This window comes from Notolepis coatsorum, assembly GCF_963971535.1.
Source record: "Notolepis coatsorum genome assembly, chromosome: 1".
NCBI classification, from domain to species: domain Eukaryota; kingdom Metazoa; phylum Chordata; class Actinopteri; order Aulopiformes; family Paralepididae; genus Notolepis; species Notolepis coatsorum.
In genome coordinates this window covers 103,000,484-103,022,398 of record NC_140165.1, presented here as the reverse complement: position 1 = coordinate 103,022,398, position 21,915 = coordinate 103,000,484, and the positions used below count along the sequence as shown (strand labels likewise).

At 44.8% G+C, this 21,915-nt stretch overlaps 1 protein-coding gene across 1 annotated transcript in view; it reads left to right on the top strand.

Annotated features, from left to right (window-relative positions):
• Nucleotides 1–651: 651 nt before the first annotated feature.
• The window catches only part of slc1a1 (solute carrier family 1 member 1), a gene marked incomplete at both ends in the record, with an annotated part of 40,533 nt that continues 19,269 nt past the window's right edge, over nt 652–21,915 (top strand). Inside the window, 3 exons of the mRNA XM_084335928.1 lie at nt 652–751; nt 13,018–13,158; nt 13,702–13,794. Coding sequence (XP_084192054.1) covers nt 652–751; nt 13,018–13,158; nt 13,702–13,794 — 334 coding nt within the window. The remainder of the gene's footprint in view (nt 752–13,017; nt 13,159–13,701; nt 13,795–21,915) is intronic.

The following is a 21,915-nucleotide window of genomic DNA, read 5'->3' as shown; positions in this document are numbered from 1 at the left end:
ACAGTCACAGACGGTTATGGGTTCTAACTTCTATTCCCACTTGAGGACCAGGTTGCCGCGTTGCCAGGTTATACCCAGGTGGGGGGTACTAACTACCGGACCTTTCTGGGTTTGTATGTTCTCCCTGTGCTTGCAAGGGTTTCCCCTACAAATCCCATGTAAGATAAACCCAATGGAAAGATTCTAGACATGTTTGACTGAAGACAAGGACTATGCAGTACAGTGTGTCACAGACACCTTGTCCTTGTGTGGGTGTGGGAGGGTGGTGGATAAGGGTGGCTGCTAGGGTTGAGAGGTTGTTTCCACGGTTGTTTCCCCCTCCCTCTCTTTTCCCCTCCTCCCTCTCTTTTCCCCTCCTCCCTCTCTCCTTCACGCACACACACACTCACCGCTCCCTCAGTATCACACAAACGCTCCCTACCCACTACCACACACCAGAAGCGGCTGGCAGCGGCATCCCCTGGTCTGAGGACGGAGGACGTATAGCCCAAGAGCCTCCTCCGCTCGCGCCTGCATCTTCCCGAACACCGGCTGCACACGCGGCCCGGGCTCCTTTGTGTCCTCCTCCTCCAGAGCCCCCCCTCCCTCCCTCCACACATTGTGCGCGTGTCGTCGTGAGCCGAGGGGCGAAAAGAGGAAAAGCAACACACCATGGACATGATGGGTAAAAAGGAGCGACGAGGCGTGAATCTCAAAGGCTTGCTGAAGAAGAACTGGCTTCTTATCGCCACCGTCCTATCGGTGCTGCTAGGTACGTGTCATGCTCATGCACCCCCCCCCCTCCACATTGTCTGCTAAGGATGTGATTCTCCATCTCTCCATGTACGATGATGCCACACATGGGGAAGCAGTCTCCCTCCTTTCATTGGTTTGCATTCTACCATCATCTCTCTCTGTATAATAATCTCTCTCTCTCTCTCTCTCTCTCTCTCTCTCTCTCTCTCTCTCTGACCCCCCCCTGTATTTGATTATAGCCTTCAGCAGATGTCATTCAATTCAATTAATCAATCTCTCGCTCTTTTGGTATTTAAACAAGGGTATCGGTCGCGGAGTGTAGCCGCAGATATGCGTTCAATGATTGGTATGCGCTGTGTGTACGTGCACCGTGGAAGGGCTGCTGCTGACGCGAGCGGTGATGCTGTGGTGGGAGTCAGGCGAAGACCCTGCTGGTCTCTCTCTCTCTCTCTCTCTCTCTCTCTCTCTCTCTCTCTCTCTCTCTCTCTCTCTCTCTCTCTCTCTCTCTCTCTCTCTCTCTCTCTCTCTCTCTCTCCCTCTCTCCTCCTCTCTCCTTCACACCTTCATGTCTGTGCCTCCTCTGTATGGAAAGCACCTCTGAGCTGAGCCTCTGTCTCAGTCAGACGTGACTAGACTGAGGCGACAGCTGCTCTATCTGACAGGCAGCCGTGTACTATACTGAGCAGTCTCTCGCTTAAAATATGTAAATAAAGCTCTATCAACCACAGGAAAAATGTACATCATGTGCGGTATATGTTATAGCCATAAGTGGTACAGTTCCAATCAATCAATCAATCAATCAATCAATCAATCAATCAATCAATCAATCAATCAATCAATCAATCAATCAATCAAGACTATAGGCAAGGCAACGTGCAGCACAGTGTAACTATGGATTTGCACAACCCTTTAGTCAGTCTCGTGATCTGGCCAGTTGACATTCTCAGCTATTATCCCCCAGTGAGTTGTCACCATTTGACCATTTTGAACATACAAATTAATTGAAATGCAACCAAGGCCGCCTCTGTTTTTTTTTTTTTAACAATATGTTTTTTTTTTTTTTTTTTTTTGTTTTGTTTTACAGCATCAGTTTAACAACCATACAAAGGGAAATGCTGCCAACTGCCCCCCCTCCCCGAGTTACAGAAAAATAGATACAAAATAACCCCCCCCCTGAAAGAAAAATAATAAATCAATATAAACAAAAACAAAAAAAAACTCTAGGCCAGACCCCCCCCCCCCAGACTAGGACCTCAACAAATTCAGTTTTCTCTTTTTTTTACACATTTTGAGAATTTAGTAAACCCAGTTACACCCGTCTAACAGGTGCCCCTACTTCTACACCAAACAAATAAATATCTAACGTTACATCTTTTCTCTTCAAAGAGCAACTAATAACATTTACAGTATCATTCATTGCAATATATACCCATCAGAAAGACAAAAGGGAGCTTCAATAATAGCCTACATCGTCAACCTACTATGTAATCTGTTCTAAGTATTGCCTAAACCCAGCCCAGCATTTATCAAAGAGATGTGGTTTTTTCTTAAGATTGAACATTATTTTCTCTGATGCCATGTACGAAGAGATTTCACTAAGCCACATAGACATGGGGGGGGATTCAGCACTTTTCCACAGCATGGCAATACACTTGTTCCCTGCAATCATGGCCAATTTAATGATCCGCACCTTGCCTCTCTTATCTGGAGAAATGTCAGACATGTCTCCTAATAATGCTAATTTAGGTGTACATGGGATCTCAAACCCTGTGACCTCTTCGAGAATCTCCCAAATTGAGCCCCAGTAAGGTCTCAGTTTGTTACATTCCCAGAACATGTGAAGCAGGCTACCTGTTTCCGTTGAGCACCTAGGGCAAAGGTCAGAGATAGCATCATTCATCCTGTGAAGTCTTTCCGGCGTAAAATAGGTTCTATGGAGAATGTTAAATTGCATAAGTTTATGTCGAGTGTTATATGAAAAAGATAGTGCAGACTCACATAGTGATTCCCATTCATCTTCATCAAAGGTACATTCCAGGTCCCGCTCCCATTTGTTCTTGGCGTTTAGGGGTATAATTTCTGTACTGGTCAGAATTCCATCATATGTTAATGATAGGATGCCTCTAGTGTGAATAACTCCTTTTAGAATATCATCTATGAGGAGGTGTTTTGGAAGAGTGGAGTCTCCTCCCTGACCTGTACCTATGAAGTGTCTGACCTGTAGGTATTTGAAGAAATTAGTAGTTGGAAGGTTGAAGGCGGCGCGTGACTGTTCAAAGGACATAAGTATGTTATTATCATATAGATCCCCAAAAGTTTTAATTCCCTGAGTGTACCACTTCTTGGTGATGCCATCTCTAAGTGATTCTGGCAAAGCTGGATTGTTGTGGAAGGGAGTCTTCCTGTGAAATGCAATAAAGCTACCAAGATGTGTCTGAATCTCAAACCATGTTTTTGCTGTGTGTTTAATAAATGGGTTATCTGAACTATTCTTCAGGGTGTGGTACTTCCTGATAAAAGGAATTCCGGCCAGCGGTACGTCCATCGTATGGCATTGTTCTATTTGTCTCCAGGCAGGGGAATTAATCGACTCATTCTGCCAAATCCACAGAGCCCTTGTCTGTGCAGCCCAGTAATAGCGTTGGAAGTCCGGGAGTTTCAGTCCACCACACTGGGGGGAATTATATAGGGTTTTAATTTTAATTCTAGGGACCTTCCTTCTCCATATGAATGCAGATATTATCCTTTGTAATTTCTTGAAGAAGTTCTTATGTATATGTAACGGAGGTACCGCAGTATATCCACAGTCACGGGTACAAGTAGTGACGTGGCTGTGGATGGTAGTTTCAACTAAGTTTCTTTAATAGTTGTCATACAGAAGTACAGAATACTTTAAGCGGTAAGCGGTACTGCAAGTAAACTCACTCCCCAGAGGCATCCAGACCCGGAAGCAAGAAGTGAATTCGAAAGCTGGTAAAGCGGGCGTCCGGGGTTCAACTCCCACTCAGGGCGATCCCTTAACAGGGGTCGAATCGACTAAAACACAACGCAGACAAGATCACACCGGCTACATATAGATATAGGGAGGATTTGAAAAAGATAGAGAAATTTAGGTAGGATGTTCATCTTAATGCAGTTCACACGTCCGATTAGCGAGAGAGGCAGCTGCATCCATCTATCTAGGTCCTTCTCCACCTTTTTAAGTAGTGGGTCATGATTTAGTAAGAAAATTGCATCTATTTGGTTCGGGATTTTTAGACCCAAATATGTTACAAATTGTGAGTTCCACTGGAAGGGGAAATTGGACCTTGGTATTTTTTCGGCTGCCTCTGGTTTTTATTGAATGTTCAACTTGTATACCATGCAGGCAGTGGCTTGTAAGATTACGCATATAGCTGACATTTGGACGTGGTTGTATCGTGTAACATATAGACCTAATGGAATATGCAGCGTGTTTTAATATATTTCCAAACATTATAGTCGCCGAGCTTTCGTTAAAATTAAAACAAAGAACATGACTTGAATTTCATCATTGGAAATCTGCAGTGACACAATGCCTGTGATTGATAATTGATTGATGTTATTCATAACAATGAATGAATAACGTAATTAATCAATATTGTTTGCTTATATTATTGCTTGTGCCGATCATTCATCAAGACAAAAACGGTGGTAGTTGAAAAGCAGCAGTGAATATGGGACCTGAATAGAGCCATATGAAATCCGCGTTCACGGAATCGCGGACGGAATCGCGGAATTAACCAATAAAAATGGAATCAACTGCAAAACGTGGAATATTGCAGAATTTGGCCTAATCTGGACTGAAATTTCGTTTTTGGGTGGAACGTTTGGTGCACACGCGACCGGGGAGGCGGGGACGCTACAGCGTGTTACACACAACACAGCGGTGCTCAAGCGTCTGGCTGCTTCAGTGTTAACATCGTCAAGAACAGTAGCGGCTGCTGGTTCTCTCTCCACTAGGGGCGCTATACCAAAACATTTTGCAAACATGTACAGTACCACGCAACCGACTCATGGCAAGACGTGAGCGATTCGACTCACGCTCACGGCAATGAATCGGCTCTTATGAACGAGTCGCTCAGCTGTTACTACAACAACACACAACCAGTCAAATAAAGTATAGTCTAATTCACAACTTGAAACACAATATATAAATAGAAAAGTTAGAAACAAAACTCACTCCGTCTCCAAACACACGCAGATCTCTCCCTCTCTCTCCTTCTCTCTCTCACACACAGCGCGACGTGGAATCGATTCGTTACACAATCAGACCTAGTATATGTAGTATTATATACCAAGAATAACTTCAGTATGAGTACAGGGCTGTACACATATTTTGCATATTGTTAAACGAGCCAAGGCTAGCTATTAAACTATCGATATGAATCGAAAATCTGGGACCCTGATGTAAACAAGACAAACGGCTTTCTCAGGTCTGCATCCCCTTAACAATTGTGTGTATTGAGCCGTACTGTATTGTACCCATTCTGCAATCTGTTAATAAAGTTTTCATTCATTCATTCATTCAAACATAGACGATATTGAACAAGCCATAATCCACGTATTTTCAATCCAAAAGAAAGAGAGAGAGAGAGAGAGAGAGAGAGAGAGAGAGAGAGAGAGAGAGAGAGAGAGAGAGAGAGAGAGAGAGAGAGAGAGAGAGAGAAGCCAGCGTTAGCTGAGTGGCTGAGAGAGAGAGAGAGAGAGAGAGAAGCGTTATCTGAGTGGCTGAGAGAGAGAGAGAGAGAGAGAGAGAGAGAGAGAGAGAGTGAGAGAGAGAGAGAGAAAGATCGCTAATCTACCTTGTTGTTGGCAGAAGGGCTTGTTGATAAAGTATATCCACTCCATGGCATTGTCCATCCAGCCTGTGTTGATGTCCATCCATTGTCCATGCATGTCCCTCCACACTGCATCCATAATATAGCTTGTTAATAGCCAACAAGTACTGTGAGTGCCTTTGTCCATGTCCGCCTCGAACAGCCTGCAAACTACCTGGTGTTCTATCGCCATGCTCTAAGACAAACTCTAACCTTAACCAACTTTGATAGAGTGCCTAAGCCTAACCGTTGAAAGAACTTGCCATCACGCTCCAAGACAAATATCTGCATCACACAACACAACAACAGCATAAACTCACTTTGTTGAACTCATGTTGCAAACTGCGGTTACGGAAAGTACTGCGTCGGCCAATCAGAGAGCTTTTAGACGCTCGGCTGCTTGCTAGGTCGCTTCAAACCAGCGCCCGAGTTCCATCATAATACATCATATTCAACGCACAGCGCGTGGCTGCGACGGATACAGCGATGAACCAGTGCACGGCGGGCACGCGCACTCCAGGCGCAATTGCGCCTAGCCCAGAGAGAAATACGGCGAGGAGAAATGCCTGCGGCTACGGTAATGAAAAGGTCTATATCAGACAGAATCGTCACTTCCTGTTCAGGAAAACTATTATTAATCTTTGTAAAATTAAGTTATATTGTGCATTGGAAACACAAACATACTTAAAATGAGTAAATATTATTCATTTTAAACATGTTTATATTATTTATAGGGCTATAAAACAAAAAACAAAAAGATAATTTTTCTTGTTCTACTCTCATATAACCAGGGGCCTGAAGGGGGGGGCGGCGCCCGTGCGCCCCTAGTGGCGAGCCGCCACTGGTCAAGAAGCTAAGAAATTCCACAATAAGCCCTCAATTCAGAGCAGAACAGTATCCTAATGACTTTTATGCCTCCGTGATAAGGTGTTTTGCTAATTCTGTCAACGTTCCGTGGACTGGACCCGCAAAAACACTTGCGACACTATTGTGATTAAATAGCTATAACGTTAGGACATGATAGCTTCTAGCTAAATCTAGTGCACCCATCCATTTGTTTAATGCAAACGATTGTCATTACACACTGTCCTTTATAAACTAAATACACTTAAATAGCTATGTAACGTTATAGGACTATAGATGGAAATGATAGCTTCTAGAAGTTCTAGCTAAATCTGGTGCACCCATCCATTTGTTTAATGCAAACGATTGTCATTATACACTGCCCTTTATAATCTAAATAAACTTAAATAGCTATGAAACGTTACAGTACATAGGACTATAGATGGAAATGATAGCTTCTTGCTAAATCTGGTGCACTCATCCATTTGTTTAATGCAAACGATTGTCATTATACACTGCCCTTTATAATCTAAATAAACTTAAATAGCTATGAAACGTTACAGTACATAGGACTATAGATGGAAATGATAGCTTCTTGCTAAATCTAGTGCACCCATCCATTTGTTTAATGCAAACGATTGTCATTATACATTGTCCTTTATAAACGAAATAAACTAAACTAAAGGTGCCCAAATTATGCATTACTATATTTCATCACAATATAATAGATATAGCTAGGTTACTGACATTGTGATAATGTCAGTAGTAGCTAGCTGTATCTATTGTTTACACTTGAAATATGTATTTTTATTTTGTCACAATATTAATTGAAAAATATTGTGTAAAATTGAACTGTATTTCTGAGTTGCAGCACTTAAAAACATTAAATGGACTGTTATATCTTATTCAATTGTGGACATTTATTCATTCCCACTTATTAGACACTATTTCTGATGGTAAAATGAGCATAAAAAGCAAAATACAGAATTCTGAAATATTAAAACGGAAAAAATGGAATTTGGGGAAAAATTTAATGGAATTTGGAAAATAATAAAACGGATTTCATATGGCTCTAGACCTGAACATTAAACGGTAAACCCAAGTCACTGCACAGTGTCCTAGCAAAATGTTGAATTACCATACTTATATATTCTTTCGTGTTGGTGCTGAATATGTATTGTGGCTGTTGACAGAGTCACCTGGGGAGCGACAATAACTTGGCCATGATGACAAGGTTCCTCTCTTTAGCCTTTGGCGTGGTTTATTATTCACACATCATTATGCACATGAGACCTTCTCTCGTGAGAGGCGACGGAGGAGGAGATCGAGGGGGAGGTAACAACTCCTTTTATACCTCTTACCTGACGTCAGCATCAATGGCTACGTCTCCTTGCGCCTACAGCGCCCTCTTGTGGAAACAGTTAAGCAGTTACATGCAATCGTATATAACACATAACCTCAACACTCCCACTCACGGCTGTCGTGTATACTGTACAACTTTTTCAAAAACATCTTTTAAAGAAAAGAATACAGTTCAGAAAAAGAATATGGCAGTCAATATTACATAACAGGCAATATTTACACACCAAACATGACCTGTGCAAATCTTCTCAATTTCAGTTTGGAGACAGGCTTTGTCATAGCATCTGCTACCATGTCGTCTGTAGGACAATAAACAAGTGTCATCCTTTCTTCTCTGATGACAGATCTGATGAAGTGATATTTTATATCCACATGTTTACACCTCTGTCGGCACACAGGGTTTCTAGCAATTGCAATGGTTCCCTGGTTGTCTTCATAAACAACAGTTTTCTTATATACATAATTAGGTATCCATTCCTTCGAGCAGTTGTTCTAGATAAATACATTTCTGTATTGTCATATAGGGCTGCAACTAATGACTAATTTGGTAGTCGACTAATCTGCCGATTATTTTTTCGATTAGTCGACTAATCGAAAACCAATGTAAACAACAAAAACAAAACAAAAAATGATTTTTTTTTTTTTATTACCTATCTTTGTGAAAGTGGCTTCTCAGCTCTGGTCCAGCTGAAGACAGAGCAGAGGAACAGATTGGACATTGAGCATGACCTCAGAGTTGCTTGTCTACCATCACCCCAGACTTTGAGACTCTTGTCAGGACCAAACAACAACATCATAACATGATGATCCCATAGCAAATTAAAATAATGACTCATGAAACATTTGAATTTGGATCTTTAAGCCACTTTAAATGAAAATGTATTTGAAGAACAATACAGCAATCACTCATAACAAGATAAATAAATTAAGGAAATATATTAATTTTGAGATAAATTACGGTCGCCCCAAATGACTTTTATTAAGGCCATGTCCTATTAATTCAACTTTAAAAACACTAAAATCTCTTAATTTGGTTTTCTTTCATAAATGCATGTATACACTACATTCCAAATGTTTGAAAAATGGCCAAATATATCCTTATTTTTTGTATTTTAAAATTGGCCTATTGAAAAGTCTTATCCGTCAATGACCCAAATACAATTAATTTCAAGTGGAGTGGACTCAACCTCGATTACTCTGACTCGGACTAGGCTAATGGGGACTCGACTCGGACACGACTCAGGCTCTTCTTTGGTGACTCGGACTTGGACTCGAACACTGGGGACTTGAGACTCGACTCAGACTCGAGATCTAGTGACTCGACTACAACACCATTGTTCAGTTCTCAAAAGTCTGGTAGTGAAAGGTTAACCTTCTGTAGTGTGGTAGTGAAAGGGTTAACCTTCTGTAGTGTGGTAGTGAAAGGGTTAACCTTCTGTAGTGTGGTAGTGAAAGTGTTAACCGTCTGTATCGTGGTAGTGAAAGGGTTAACCAGGCAATTCAACACTGGCCCCTGTAAATATCCTAACCCAACCCCCTCCAATGTACAGTAATTTACCTAGTATGGTTTTGTCAATAGTCCAATGTACAATTTTGTTTGTTTGTACAGTGTCTCCCCCCCCCCTCAATGTACAGTTTTGCTTGTTTATACAGTGTGCCCCCCCCCCCCCCCCCCAACCACCTCCAATGTAGATTACCCAGTATGGTTGTCAATATCCCAGTGTACCCAACCCCCCCCACCCAACCTCCTCCAATGTACAGTTTCTACGTCAAATGTATATACTCCCTTTTCCTGACTCCTTCTGTATCACAAACAGTACTGTATTTGCAAATCTGGTATGTCATAAATGTATAGATGTAGCAGTACTGACTATCTGTATGTCATGTATGTCATATATGTCCTGATGAATTGAAAATGGGGGACCCTGATGTAAACAAGACGAAAGTCTTTCTCTGGTCTGCATCCCCTTAACAATTGTGTGTATTGAGCTGTACTGTATTGTACCCATTCTGCAATCTGTTAATAAAGTTTTCAATCAATCAATCAATCAATCAACCTTCTGTAGCGTCACAGTGAAAAGGTTATCCCTTTGGTAGTGTGGTAGTGTGGTAGTGAGAGGGTTAAACAGCAGTCCGTGACACACTTGGATGTTTTGGTGTCGGCAGAGGAACGCTGAGTAAGATACGGCTTGGCGTTTATGGGAAGAAAAATGTACGGCGATGTGCAATAAGTCTCGTAAACTCCAGGGAAAGGAAACTATATTGACCTGTAAAAAGGTTGATGGTCTTCGTGAGCTTCGTTTGCTGCTCACACTGATCTCTTTTTCCATTTTACCATTTTAAAGGTATAATCCTCCAGTCAAAATGGGAGCAAAATGGTAGCTTATACCAATGACAAAACAAAATAAGAGGAGGTGGGAGAGCTCTTGATACAAGTACGACTGACGTTAGTTACCACAAACAAAGAAGTATCATCGTATACATTTCCCAAAAAGTATCATGGTATTTCCATAAATAACTTTTTATGCTATTACCATCACTATTATCGTTTAAAGATAACACCTGGTTGTTGCACTAGAGCAGGGGTGGCCAACCAGTCAGAGACTAAGAGCCACAAAAATTACTTTGGTACCACAAAGAGCCAGCGTTTCTCAACCTTTTTTTTCAGTCACGGCACCCTTCATGTGTTTATAGGTCTCACCCTCTGGCCTCTGAAGTTGCTAATGTCTTTTTTATTTGGGCCTCACATGGTTAAAAGTACCCTGTGAGACCCACGGTTGCAAAATTACAAAATCACTTTTAGCCATTTAAAAAGAAAAATGTTTATTTAAAAAATGTTAAGCACATGTATAGTCAATTGGTCCTGTTGTTCAGCCTCACAATGCTATTTGATAGTAAATGTGTTTATATGTCCCACCATCTGGCCTCTGAAGTTGCTAATGTCTTTTTAATTTGGGCCTCTTAAGCCCGAGATATACAGTAAAAGTGTATATTTTCAGCATTACGTTTGTTTACCAATGATTTTAACTGTTATTAGTGAAATATAAGATTATAGAAATCTCAGGGCATTGAGTCGGAAACCGGCGCATATTGACAGGAGGAAGTGGCACAGCCAAAAGTGAGTGTAGTCTTTTGAAGGAAGAGACTCAGGGCTTTCGAATTTAGAAAAACTACCCTACCCAGCTCATGCCAGCCCCTATCAATCATCTGACTTCTGGATTAACTTTTTTATTTCTCTTATTATTTGGGATTATCTTCCACAAACCTGAACGTTATTGCCATAAATAAGAACGCAGTTAGTTTCTCTACCTTTCTGTGAATGTCTTGCAAAAAACGGTGTTGCAATACGATGAAAAATGGTGGAGAAATTTACATTATAAAAAAGATGGCAGAATTCAGTACTGTATCTACAAAACCTTCTGTTTAATCATCTTCCCTTTATTCATTTGCTTAGATTTTTCAGGTCTGGTAAATTTTAGCATGGTGTTTTTTTTTTTAAATAGAATTGATATTCTCCTTTGGTTCATTACAATTTACTCAAGCCTAGTAACAGACACACAATTTCTGACACTGATCCATAGATGTCCCTAGATTCAGATACCAAGAACATGCAAATGGACCATTTAAAAAAAAATCTGTAAATGTTTATTCTACGTCCTTATGGAATGAGTGACATAAAAAAATAAAAATAAAATAGTATTTTTTTTTTTTTTTTGGATGGAAGAGCCACACATTGACGGGCAAAGAGCCACATGTGGCTCGCAAGCCGCGGGTTGGCCACCCCTGTAATCTGGACGTTGTGGACAGCGACTCCTACAGGTCGGTTGGGGCGCCTGCACAGCAGAGACAGGAAAATGGCGGGGGTAGTGTGAGCCTCCCAGATGTTACACCTCGCCAAATGAGAGTCCGCGCTGGCAGGTGAAAAGATGTGACAGGCTGCCTCCACATGTATCGGAGGGGACATGTGATGCAAGGCTTCTATCCTCCCTACAACCGGCCAGTGGGCGGCACATGCGAGAAACGTTCAAGACAGGGGAGGGGAGAATTGGCACGGCAAATTGGGATCGGAGAAAAATGGAAAAAGAGGAGAAAAAAGTGGATAAAAAAAATGTATTAATTAATTTATAAAAAAAAAAATTGGGTGGAAAGCAATACTTGAATTTTTTGTTCTGTACCTTTCTAAAAGCTCTGTAGATGTATTATTTAAAAAACATAAACATTTTATCTATAGCACCTTTAAATTGTAGTATACTGTGGTATTATTTAAATGCAAAAGTGGTACAGTACCACAGCGAAACATGACTTTCACCATGGCAGCACCGTGGTAATTGATTTATATATGGCCGATACAATGGTAAAACTGAAACTACCGTGACACTTTATTTGTAAGGGACAACTTGACATAAGACAACTGATCCTGAAATGTTATTGCATTATTTCTTCTTATGCATAGTAAGTGTGAAATGAACCATTGGGGTTTTCAAATGACACATATCATGACACAATGAGATGAGATACAATTGTTAATCCCCATGGGAAAATTGCTATTTGAATGTTTGAAATCGAAATGAGTAGTAGCCTAGTCGTTTTATATGGTCATCACACACAATACAATATGCACATCATTCCAGACTGTCAACGGTCTTTGATTCTGGCAGTGACTGAAAAAGTACAGGCTGAAGCATAATGCATAATCGTGCCCACTATATCTGCCAAAGTGTCCTTGAGCAAGGCACTAACCCCTCCAAACTGCTCTAAGGGCGCTGCACTGCAACCCTGTGCCCTGTCCTATCTGAAGACATGCGTACGGGACCGTGTGTATGTCTTACTTGGAGGGATATATGGAAAGACATAATTCAACATATAATGTATATCGTGCCAATTAGGGTACCTTGTGTATACTGCACCTTGTGTATACTGTTTACTTTTACTCTTTATTGTAACGTATAATATAACCGATAGGGCATACCCTTTTGTTTACACCGTACATTTTTCTCATCTTTTTATATCCATCGTTAATTACATTGTTTACACTGTTTATTTTTCTCATCTTTTTATATTCAGATCAAATTTTATTGCCTATATTAATGTACTGTATTTCTACTATTACCCTGCCAATACCTGTACCCCCCCCCCCCCCATGTTGCTATTTCCCCAAGGGGATCAATAAAGGAATATCTTATCTTATCAATTGCCTTGACAATTTAATTGAAGTCATCTTCTTCCTTCTTCCTCTCAGGGATCGGGCTGGGCGTCGTGGTCAGAGAGTATGCGTCCCTCTCCAGCCTCGAAAAGCAGTACTTTGGCTTCCCTGGAGAGATCCTGATGAGGATGCTCAAGTTAGTCATCCTGCCTCTCATCATCTCCAGCATGATAACAGGTAACTTGAAACGTGTCTCAAGTCATAAGATAAGATAATAGGAGACAAGATCAAGTATGATGACACAAGATACGATAAGATAAGATACGATAAGATAAGATAATATCAAATTAAATAAGATAAAGTAAGATACGATTAGATCAAATTAAATTAAATTAAATAGGATAAGATTAAATAAAGTCAAATGAAATAAGGTCAGATAAAGTGAGATAGGGTAAGATCAATACTGATTTGCACACACTACACTTTGTGCACAAATTGTTCTTTTTTGTTATTGTATGCTGCTAAACTTTAATATGCTGCTAATTCTTAAATCCTACACTGTTCTTATTGATTAATTTGTGTACTACTGTTGTACTAGGAGCAAGGATCCAAGAAACAAAAGAAATCCTCTATACTGCAAAAGTTTAAAATGATTAACATTATTTTCGTGACCTGCCCAAAATCATATTGTAACCTTCCTGGGGTTCCCGACCCCCAGGTTGAGAACCACTGTTCTAGAGCAATTGTAGTGTATGATATTAAAGAGTTGTGTGTCCACAGGGGTTGCTGCATTGGATTCAGAGGTTTCAGGAAAAATAGGCCTGCGAGCAGTAATCTATTACTTCACCACAACCATCATCGCCGTCATACTGGGTGAGTTGATATGTATACTGATAATATAGATTAGATTAGATTAGATTCAAATGTTTTGTCATTATACAGCACAAGTACAGTACAACAAAAATAACTTGGATACTGGCCAGAAAATACTTGTTGACTAATTAAGTAAAGGAACATTTAAGATTGAGATTAAGATTGATATTGACATAGCTGTTATATAGCCTACTGGCCTCGCGTCTCGCTCTTCGCCATACCGAGATATATCCTTATCTCCAGTACCTACTGTACTTCATTAACGAAAACAATGCACTCATGCACTTGACCAGGCCCCGCCCCAGTGTCCCCCTATAAGACACCGGACATGGTCATACTCGCCCTTCCTCTTTTTTTCGTTTCCATCATGGACGCTGCAGTGCACTCCATGAACTAGCAGAAGGAAATTGAACAATGTTGGGTTTTCGCCGGAGATTTGTCAGCCCCTGGAATCTTCTTGGCACATTCTAACAGCGCATTGGGCCTGTCCTGGGGTTTCCTCGCTCTTCTGACAGCGGATCGAGAGACGTCGCGCGGCGGCTAGCTGTCGTGGCTAGGTCGCGCTCAGGTAGGGCCTGTGCCACCAGGCGTCAATGCTGGCATTTGTGATACTGCTCGTTGTCCCGTGAGACAACCGAGTTGTGTATTGGTGCAAGGGGCAGGATATCTGGGTAAACGTTGTCGTTTTCCCGGCTATCCTGGAGCGCGCGGCTAATGCTATGCTACGATGCTGGGTTACTGTTCCGTTGATCCCCCGCCGAGGGCTGTCTTTTTAAAAAGGTCTTCCCTCCTCTTAAACATTCATGCTGACGGTCAATCGGTGTCTACTGTTGGGAGTTTTGACGGGGGCTTGTTTACCTTTTCATGGGTGAATGGGCTGAGGCCTAGGGCTGGTGTGTTTTTTGTGAATCTATGAATTGTGTGCGGGACTGGTGTTTCTCTGGCCCGCATAACCTTAACATTGTGTGTATGGGCTAGCCCATTCTGCAGTGTGTTGGTGGAGTTTTAGTTCATTTATTCATTTACCCCTTCATGGGTGCACACCACAGTGGAGGTTTCTGGTTGCAACCACCACTGGTGCTCCGTGCTTGTGAAGCAGGTGGCATCAGTCCTTTGCCTCTGGCATGTTGGAACAGTGCCCCGCCCGGCCGACGCCATGAGGTGAGTCGGCCCGGCAGGTGGCTGGTGGGCTGTTAAGCCTATACCGCCACGGTATAGAATTAGCAGCGACTAGTAACATTGTTCGAATTGCTGTTTTTTCTGTCAAAAATGGTCTTGGGTGGTGGGGACTTGAAGGCCAGCCAACGTCAAAACATCGCGCAAGGTTTTGACGTTATTAGCTTTGACCTAGCCGCAAGCTATAACCGCAGGGAGGGCTAGGATGCTGTCAACGCTTGTTTACAGACATCTTGGTTGGGTCAGTCTCCCTTTGAGGGGGAGCGACGTTTTTTTCCCTCCTCAGGGCTCCCCTCTCCACAGAGGGACTTTGGTCTTTCCGCAGGAGTGCGGGCGGTATTTGACCTAGGCCCCACACCGCCTCAGACCGCGCAGCCAGAGGTGAGAGCACGGCCTCGCCCAACACCAGCGGGATAAGGGCTCTGATTTGTTTCCTTTGGTTGCGGGTCGCGTGTCTTCAATGAAGCGCAAGCGGCCCCACGTTTCGCTTCTCATGGGGACAGGGGCTGACACCCAGTTGATGGCTGAAACTGGGTCTGTCCGTGAGAATGTTGTGCTGTCAAGCGGTTCCCACGCCACACGTTCTGCGTCTGTGTTTGGTTGAGCCTGGTGTTACGTCTGTCAACTACAAAGGTTGTCAGCAGGGGGGCTCGAGACCTCTTGAGGCAAACAGTGCGGGTTCCCCCGACCTCGCCTTCGCCAGGCCGGGTATCACGTTAGTGCCTCCCACTCCCGGAAGACCGGCAGTGGTCTGGCAGGCGCGCGTGATTTGGGTGGTAGTAATATCACTGCAGGGCTACGGTGTGTAGGAACCCACCCTATCTGGCAGTGTGGGGGCCTCACACCTTGCATGTCCAGCTGTAGAACAATTCCTCAGCAGTCCATGCTGGAGGGGTGTTCAGTGGGGGAGCTTTTGTCACCTAGTATGATGTCAGCTTCTCCCGTATCAAACCGGCCCTTTCTGTCGGGGTCCCCCCTTGGGTGCGATTGCCTCGTGGGTAGTGTCAGGGTCCGATGTCCCGACTCCACGGAACGCTCTGCTCGCGCGGTTAGCGGGTCGAGGGTTGGCTACGCACAGCGGGCGGGACCGGGCCGCCTATCTACGGTATCTGGTGGACCAGCGCCAAGTGGCGGCGGGTGCGCTTGGGATTATCATCACATATGGCTACAGCAGTGCCATATGTCGAGGTGGATGGAGAGAACGCTGAGGCAGGGACTTGTGTTTACACAACCCCACCCATTTTCAGGTTTGGTACAGACCCTATTGTCAGGGTCACCAGCAGTGACAGCTCTGGCCAATGAGATCCAATCTCTGTGGGCGAAGCAAGCCATCGTCGTAGTCCCAAAGGAGGACACAATGCGTGGCGTTTCCTCCCGGTATTCTCTGGTGCCCGAGAAATCGGGAGGGGGGGTGTCAGACCCATGCTGGACCTGTCCCATGGGAGGTTCAGCATTTTGACCATCTCCCACCTGTTGAACGCTGTCAGGTGGGGGCCTGGTTCTCCTCCATAGACCTGTAGGATGCGTATTCGCATCCCCGATCTTCCATCCTAGGGCTTACCTATGCTTCCTTTGCAGGGTTTAGCGTATGAGTACCAGAGGCTGCCGTTCGGCTATTCTCTGGCTCCCCGCATCTTCACCAAGTGCGTGGAGACCGCACTGGGGCCTCTGCGTCGTCGGGGGTTACGAAGTGTATTCTGCCCTGGATGACGTTCTGGTCCTTGGCGGTCAGGGTAGATCGTCAGGTCTCATACCAGGCAGGTGGTGGAATTCCTCACCAGCCTGGGTTTTGCTGTAGACTGGAAGTAGAGTACTCCTCTTCCCAGTCAACGGGTGGAGTACTTGGGCTTATTCTAAGCTCAAGGTCTATATGGGCATCCCTCTCGGAATGGCGGCGAGTGGGTGTTCTCGGCACGCTCGGGAGGTTCCGTCCTAGGACGGTTACCGCGCTGTCCGTGATGCGCCTGCTCGGTATGATGGCATCTGCTCATTCCATGGTCCCTCTTGGCCTCCTCTTCCCCCCGTGAGGAGGATACAGAGGTGGTTTTCCAGTATGGAAATAGACCCGGTGAGAGGCAAGTGGAAGCGGCTAAGGTTCCCATGTCAGCCTGGGGCCCTCACCAGCGGGGTCCCCATGGGTAGCAGGCTGTCACACATCACGGTCTTCACCGACGCCTCCCTCACTGGGGGGGGGACGTGTCGGGCCAACGGAGTAGGGGGCAGCTGGCAAGACCATGCTGCCCGGTCTGCGCTACATTCAATGTGTTGGAATTGAAGGCAGTCCTTCTGGTCCTCAAACAGTGTTTTGATCAGGATGGACAACACGACGTCAGCGTCGTATATCGACAGACAGGGAGGAGTACGCTCCCCCCGTCTGCACCGGGCGGCGGTCGGCTGGCTATGGGCGTTTCTCCATCTGCGCAGCCTGAGGGCTCTCCACATCCCCGGCAGGGTGAATGTGGGTGCAGGTGTGATGTCGCGGGGCGGTCCTCACCCTGACGAGTGGGGATTACGTCCAGACATAGTCGGGCAGGTCTGGGACCGATTCCGTGGCCGTCCGGGATTCTGTACGCTTTCCCCCCCCTTACACCTGATAGCTCAGCTGTTGGGGCGGGTACGTCGGGAGCGCGGGACTTGGTCCTGGTCGTGCCGGGCCGGGGCTCAGCTGTTTGGTCCCCGGCCCTGATTCAGCTCTGTGTGGCCCCGCCGTGGCTTGTTCCGTGGTCACCAAGGGCCCTCTCTCAGGCACGCGGAACTCTGTTCTGCCTTCCTGTTCTGGCGCAGCCTCTAGGCTTGGCTGCTGTTAGTGTGAATCTGGTGGGGATGCGTCTTGGCTATTCTGTGGTTAACACTATCCGGCACGCGCGTGCTCCGTCCTCTACCATGGCTTACGCGGGTAGGTGGCGTATTTCCAAGAGTGGTGTAGAGTGGGGGGCTTGGACCCGGTGTCCTGCCCCCTGGACGCTGTCCTTTCCTTCCTTCAGTCTATTTTGGGTAGACTGTCGGCTTCGACGGTGAGGGTATATGTCGCGGCTATATCCTCTTGTCATGTGGGGTTTGAGGGCGTTACGTTGTTCTAGGGCTGGGCGATAAAACGATAACGATAACTATCGTGATGAATTATTTCCTCGAAATAAACATGAAACGTGGTCGTAAAGTTTCGATATATCGATTTTCCAAGCTTGGATATGAGCACACGCACTAACAACCAATCAGTGAAGGAGATGGCCGACAGCGGAAGGAGACGTAGAGCTCAAGTAGCAAACGAGGCTGGCTAGGATAATTAGCTTGCACAGCGCTATTTTATAGTTTACCTGCCGAGTTGATGTGTGTTTTGAATTCTGAGGGTAACTGTTATAGTAGTGTGGGGTATACAGTGGACGTTGTTGCAATGTATTGGGGCGGAACAGAGTATTTTATGGTCATATTTAGTACATTGTCATGGAATACACCGCTTGGAAACAAGGCTGGCTAGGATAATTAGCTTGCACGGCGCTATTTTACAGTTTACCTGCCGAGTTGGTGTGTGTTTTGAATTCTGAAGGTAACTGTTATAGTAGTGTGGGGTATACGGTGGATGTCGTTGCAATGTATTGGGGCGGAACAGAGTATTTTAGGGTCATATTTAGTACATTGTCATGAATGAATGAATGAATGAATGAATGAATGAATGAATGAATGAAAACTTTATTTAACAGATTGCAGAATGGGTACAATACAGTACGGCTCAATACATACAATTGTTAAGGGGATGCAGACCTGAGAAAGACGTTTGTCTTGTTTCCATCAGGGTCCCCCATTTTCAATTCATATAGACATTTATGACATACACAACATACATGACATTTATGGCATAGGGACATATAGGTATTTAGTACTGATACATTTGTGACATAGGCGGTATTCAAATATACAGTACTGTTACCCCTAGATCCTGACAGAGTATATACATATGATGGGGAGGGGACTGTACATTAGGAGGGGGTGGGTGGGTGGGAGGGAAATATACATACGGCGGGGAGGGAATATATACATGCGGTGGGGAGGAGACTGTCTATTAGGAGGTGGTGGGGGTTTTGGGCATTTACGGTGGCCAGTTTCGAATTGCAGCCTCCCGTAGGTGCTCTTTAAGAGCGGTTTTGAATGTGGGCAGGGATTCACATTCCTTTACAGCTTTGGGTAGGGCGTTCCACATTGTTGTGGCATAATTGCGAAACGTGTTTAGTCCCTTGTTTGAGCCGAATCTGGGTTTCACATGATTTGTTGAGCTTCCTCTGGTGTAGTGGTTGTGGTATTCACTGACCTTTGGGAAGTATTTTGACATGTACATGGGCACCCCGGTCGTATAGTGTATCTTGTAGACCAGGCCCATTGCAAGTTGCTGTACTCTGTCGTCTACTCTAAGCCATCCTAGGTTGGCAAAGTGGGCAGGGGTGAGGTGGGTTCTGGGGTTCAGGTCAAGCAGTAGTCTGACCAGTTTGTTTTGTGATGTTTGTAATTTTGTTTTAAGCGCCTTTGAGGTGCTTTGGTACCTTGAGGTGCACGCATAGTCATAGTACCCTTGAACGAGTGCTCCTGCCAGAGTCTTCAGGGTATTCTTGTTTACCAGAGAGGAGATCCGGTACAAGAATCTAGTTCGTTGGTTGACTTTTTTTATTACATTGGATGCCATTTTGTCACAGGAAAGATTTGCCTCTAGGATGGAACCCAGGTAGGTAATTTCGTCTTTCCTTGTGACAATATTGTCACCCACTGTAACTGAGAATCCGTCGGTCTTGCTGAGTTTGTTATTTGAACCGAAGAGAATGGACTCTGTTTTGCCCATGTGTAATGATAGTTTGTTATCAGCGAGCCATATGCAGATTTTGCCTAGTTCCGTGCTGAGGGTTTTTTCAACCTGCAATTTGTTCTTGTCAGAGACCAGCAGGGCTGAGTCGTCCGCAAACAGGAACAAATTGCAGTCACAGGCTGACGACATGTCATTTGCATAAATTAGGAAGAGTAGCGGTCCTAGTATGCTTCCTTGTGGAACACCACAGCTCACTGTGAGGGGGGGGGATAGAGTACCGTTTACCTCTACCATCTGTTCTCTCCCCTCTAGGTAGGATTGCATCCAGCTCACTGATAGGCTATCAAAACCAATTGCTTTTAGCTTGTCCATTAGAATGGAGTGATTGACAGTGTCGAAGGCCTTTTGTAGGTCCAGCATGACCATGCCGCAGTATTTGCCCGCGTCCACCTCTTGTTTGATGTGGTCGTTCAAATAGAGGAGGCATGTGTCAGTGGAGTGGGACGTTCTGAAGCCAGATTGGAATTCGTAGATTAGGTTTTTTTCCGCCAGGTACTTTTCGACCTGTTCGTAGACTATTTTCTCCATGATTTTCGAGATGGAGGTAAGAATAGAAACAGGGCGGTAGTTGCCTGGGTGTAATTTGCTGCCCTTTTTGTGTAGAGGGGTCACTCTCGCAATTTTGAAGTCCTTGGGGACGTGCCCCTGTCTTATAGAGAGGTTTATTATGTGTGTGATGACTGGGGTGATGGCGGCTGCTGCGTCTCTGAGGAATTTGGAGGGGATGTTGTCATGGCCAGTGGCCTTGTTAGGTTGGAGGGCGCTCAATTTTTTGAGTACCTCATCGGTTGTTACCATTTCAAGTTTGAAGTCGTCATGAGATACTCCGCTTGCTCTGGCTAACTGCTAACGTGCGCGGACTGATGACGACATCAACTCGACTCTCGAGACATTCGCAGCAGCAAAAACAAGTCTATTAATAGCCCGTCCATCGGCGCCGGGCATAAGAAGTTAATTAAACTTGACAGACATTATATCTGTCTATAGCTCCGGGAGGGTCATCAAAGAGAAGTCGCCTATTCTCAGTCCTTGCCCCACAATGGTGGAATGAACTACCCACCCCAGTTACGACAGCCGAATCACGTCCAATCTTTCGCCGTCGACTAAAGACGCACTTCTTCAACCATTATCTGAATTAAAAAAAAAAAAAAATAAAATAAAAATCTAACCCTAACTAACCGTACTGTCATGCACTTGTCCTAATAAACTAACCTACACTGTAGCACTCAACACTTTGATGAACATTGTTGCTCAGCTGATAGAGTTGTGCCCTTCCTGATGGCTTGTCGTACAGAACTTGTAAGTCGCTTTTTGGATAAAAGCGTCAGCTAAATGACTAAATGTAAATGTAAATGTATATCGACGATAATTATCGATATCGAGTTATATGAAAATAATTTTATAATTTTATCGCGATAACGTTTTTGGCCATATCGCCCAGCCCTACGTTGTTCAGCCACCCTCTTGTGAAGCGTTTCCTGCTTGGCGCTCGGCGTCTTAAGCCGTTGGAACGTTCTCTGTCTCCGAGTTGGGACCTCCAACTGGTCCTCGGCCGGTTGTCTGAGGCGTCTTTGGAACAGCTGTCTTCAAGACTGCATTCCTGCCGGCCATCACCTCCTCTAAGCGCGTGGGTGAGCTGTGTGCTCTCTCTGTGCAGCCTGAGTGCTTGTCTATTCGTGTCAATAGCGGTGCGACTCTGAGGCCTAATCCAGTCTTCGTGCCAAAAAATATCCGGAGCTCTTTTCGCTCCAGGGATATTGTGGTTCAGGCGTTTCATCCGCCTCCTCACGCTGGTGAGTTAGAGGCGAGCCTTCACTTGTCGTGTCCCGTCCGGGCTTTGGGGGTTTACCTTAGTCAGACTCAGGACTTCAGGGCTACCGATCAGCTTTGTTTGTTACGGTGGCTCTCGCGCTGGTAAGGCACTGTCCAAACAGCGCCTGTCACATTGGTTGTGCGAGGGCATTGCCCTTTGCTACACGTTGGCTGGACTGGCCCCCCCTGGGGGTGTCAGGGCGCACTCCACTCGTGGAGTGGCGACCTCTGCCGCCTTGTTAGGGGGGGCCTCGGTGGAGGACTCCTGGTCCTCCCCGGGTCCC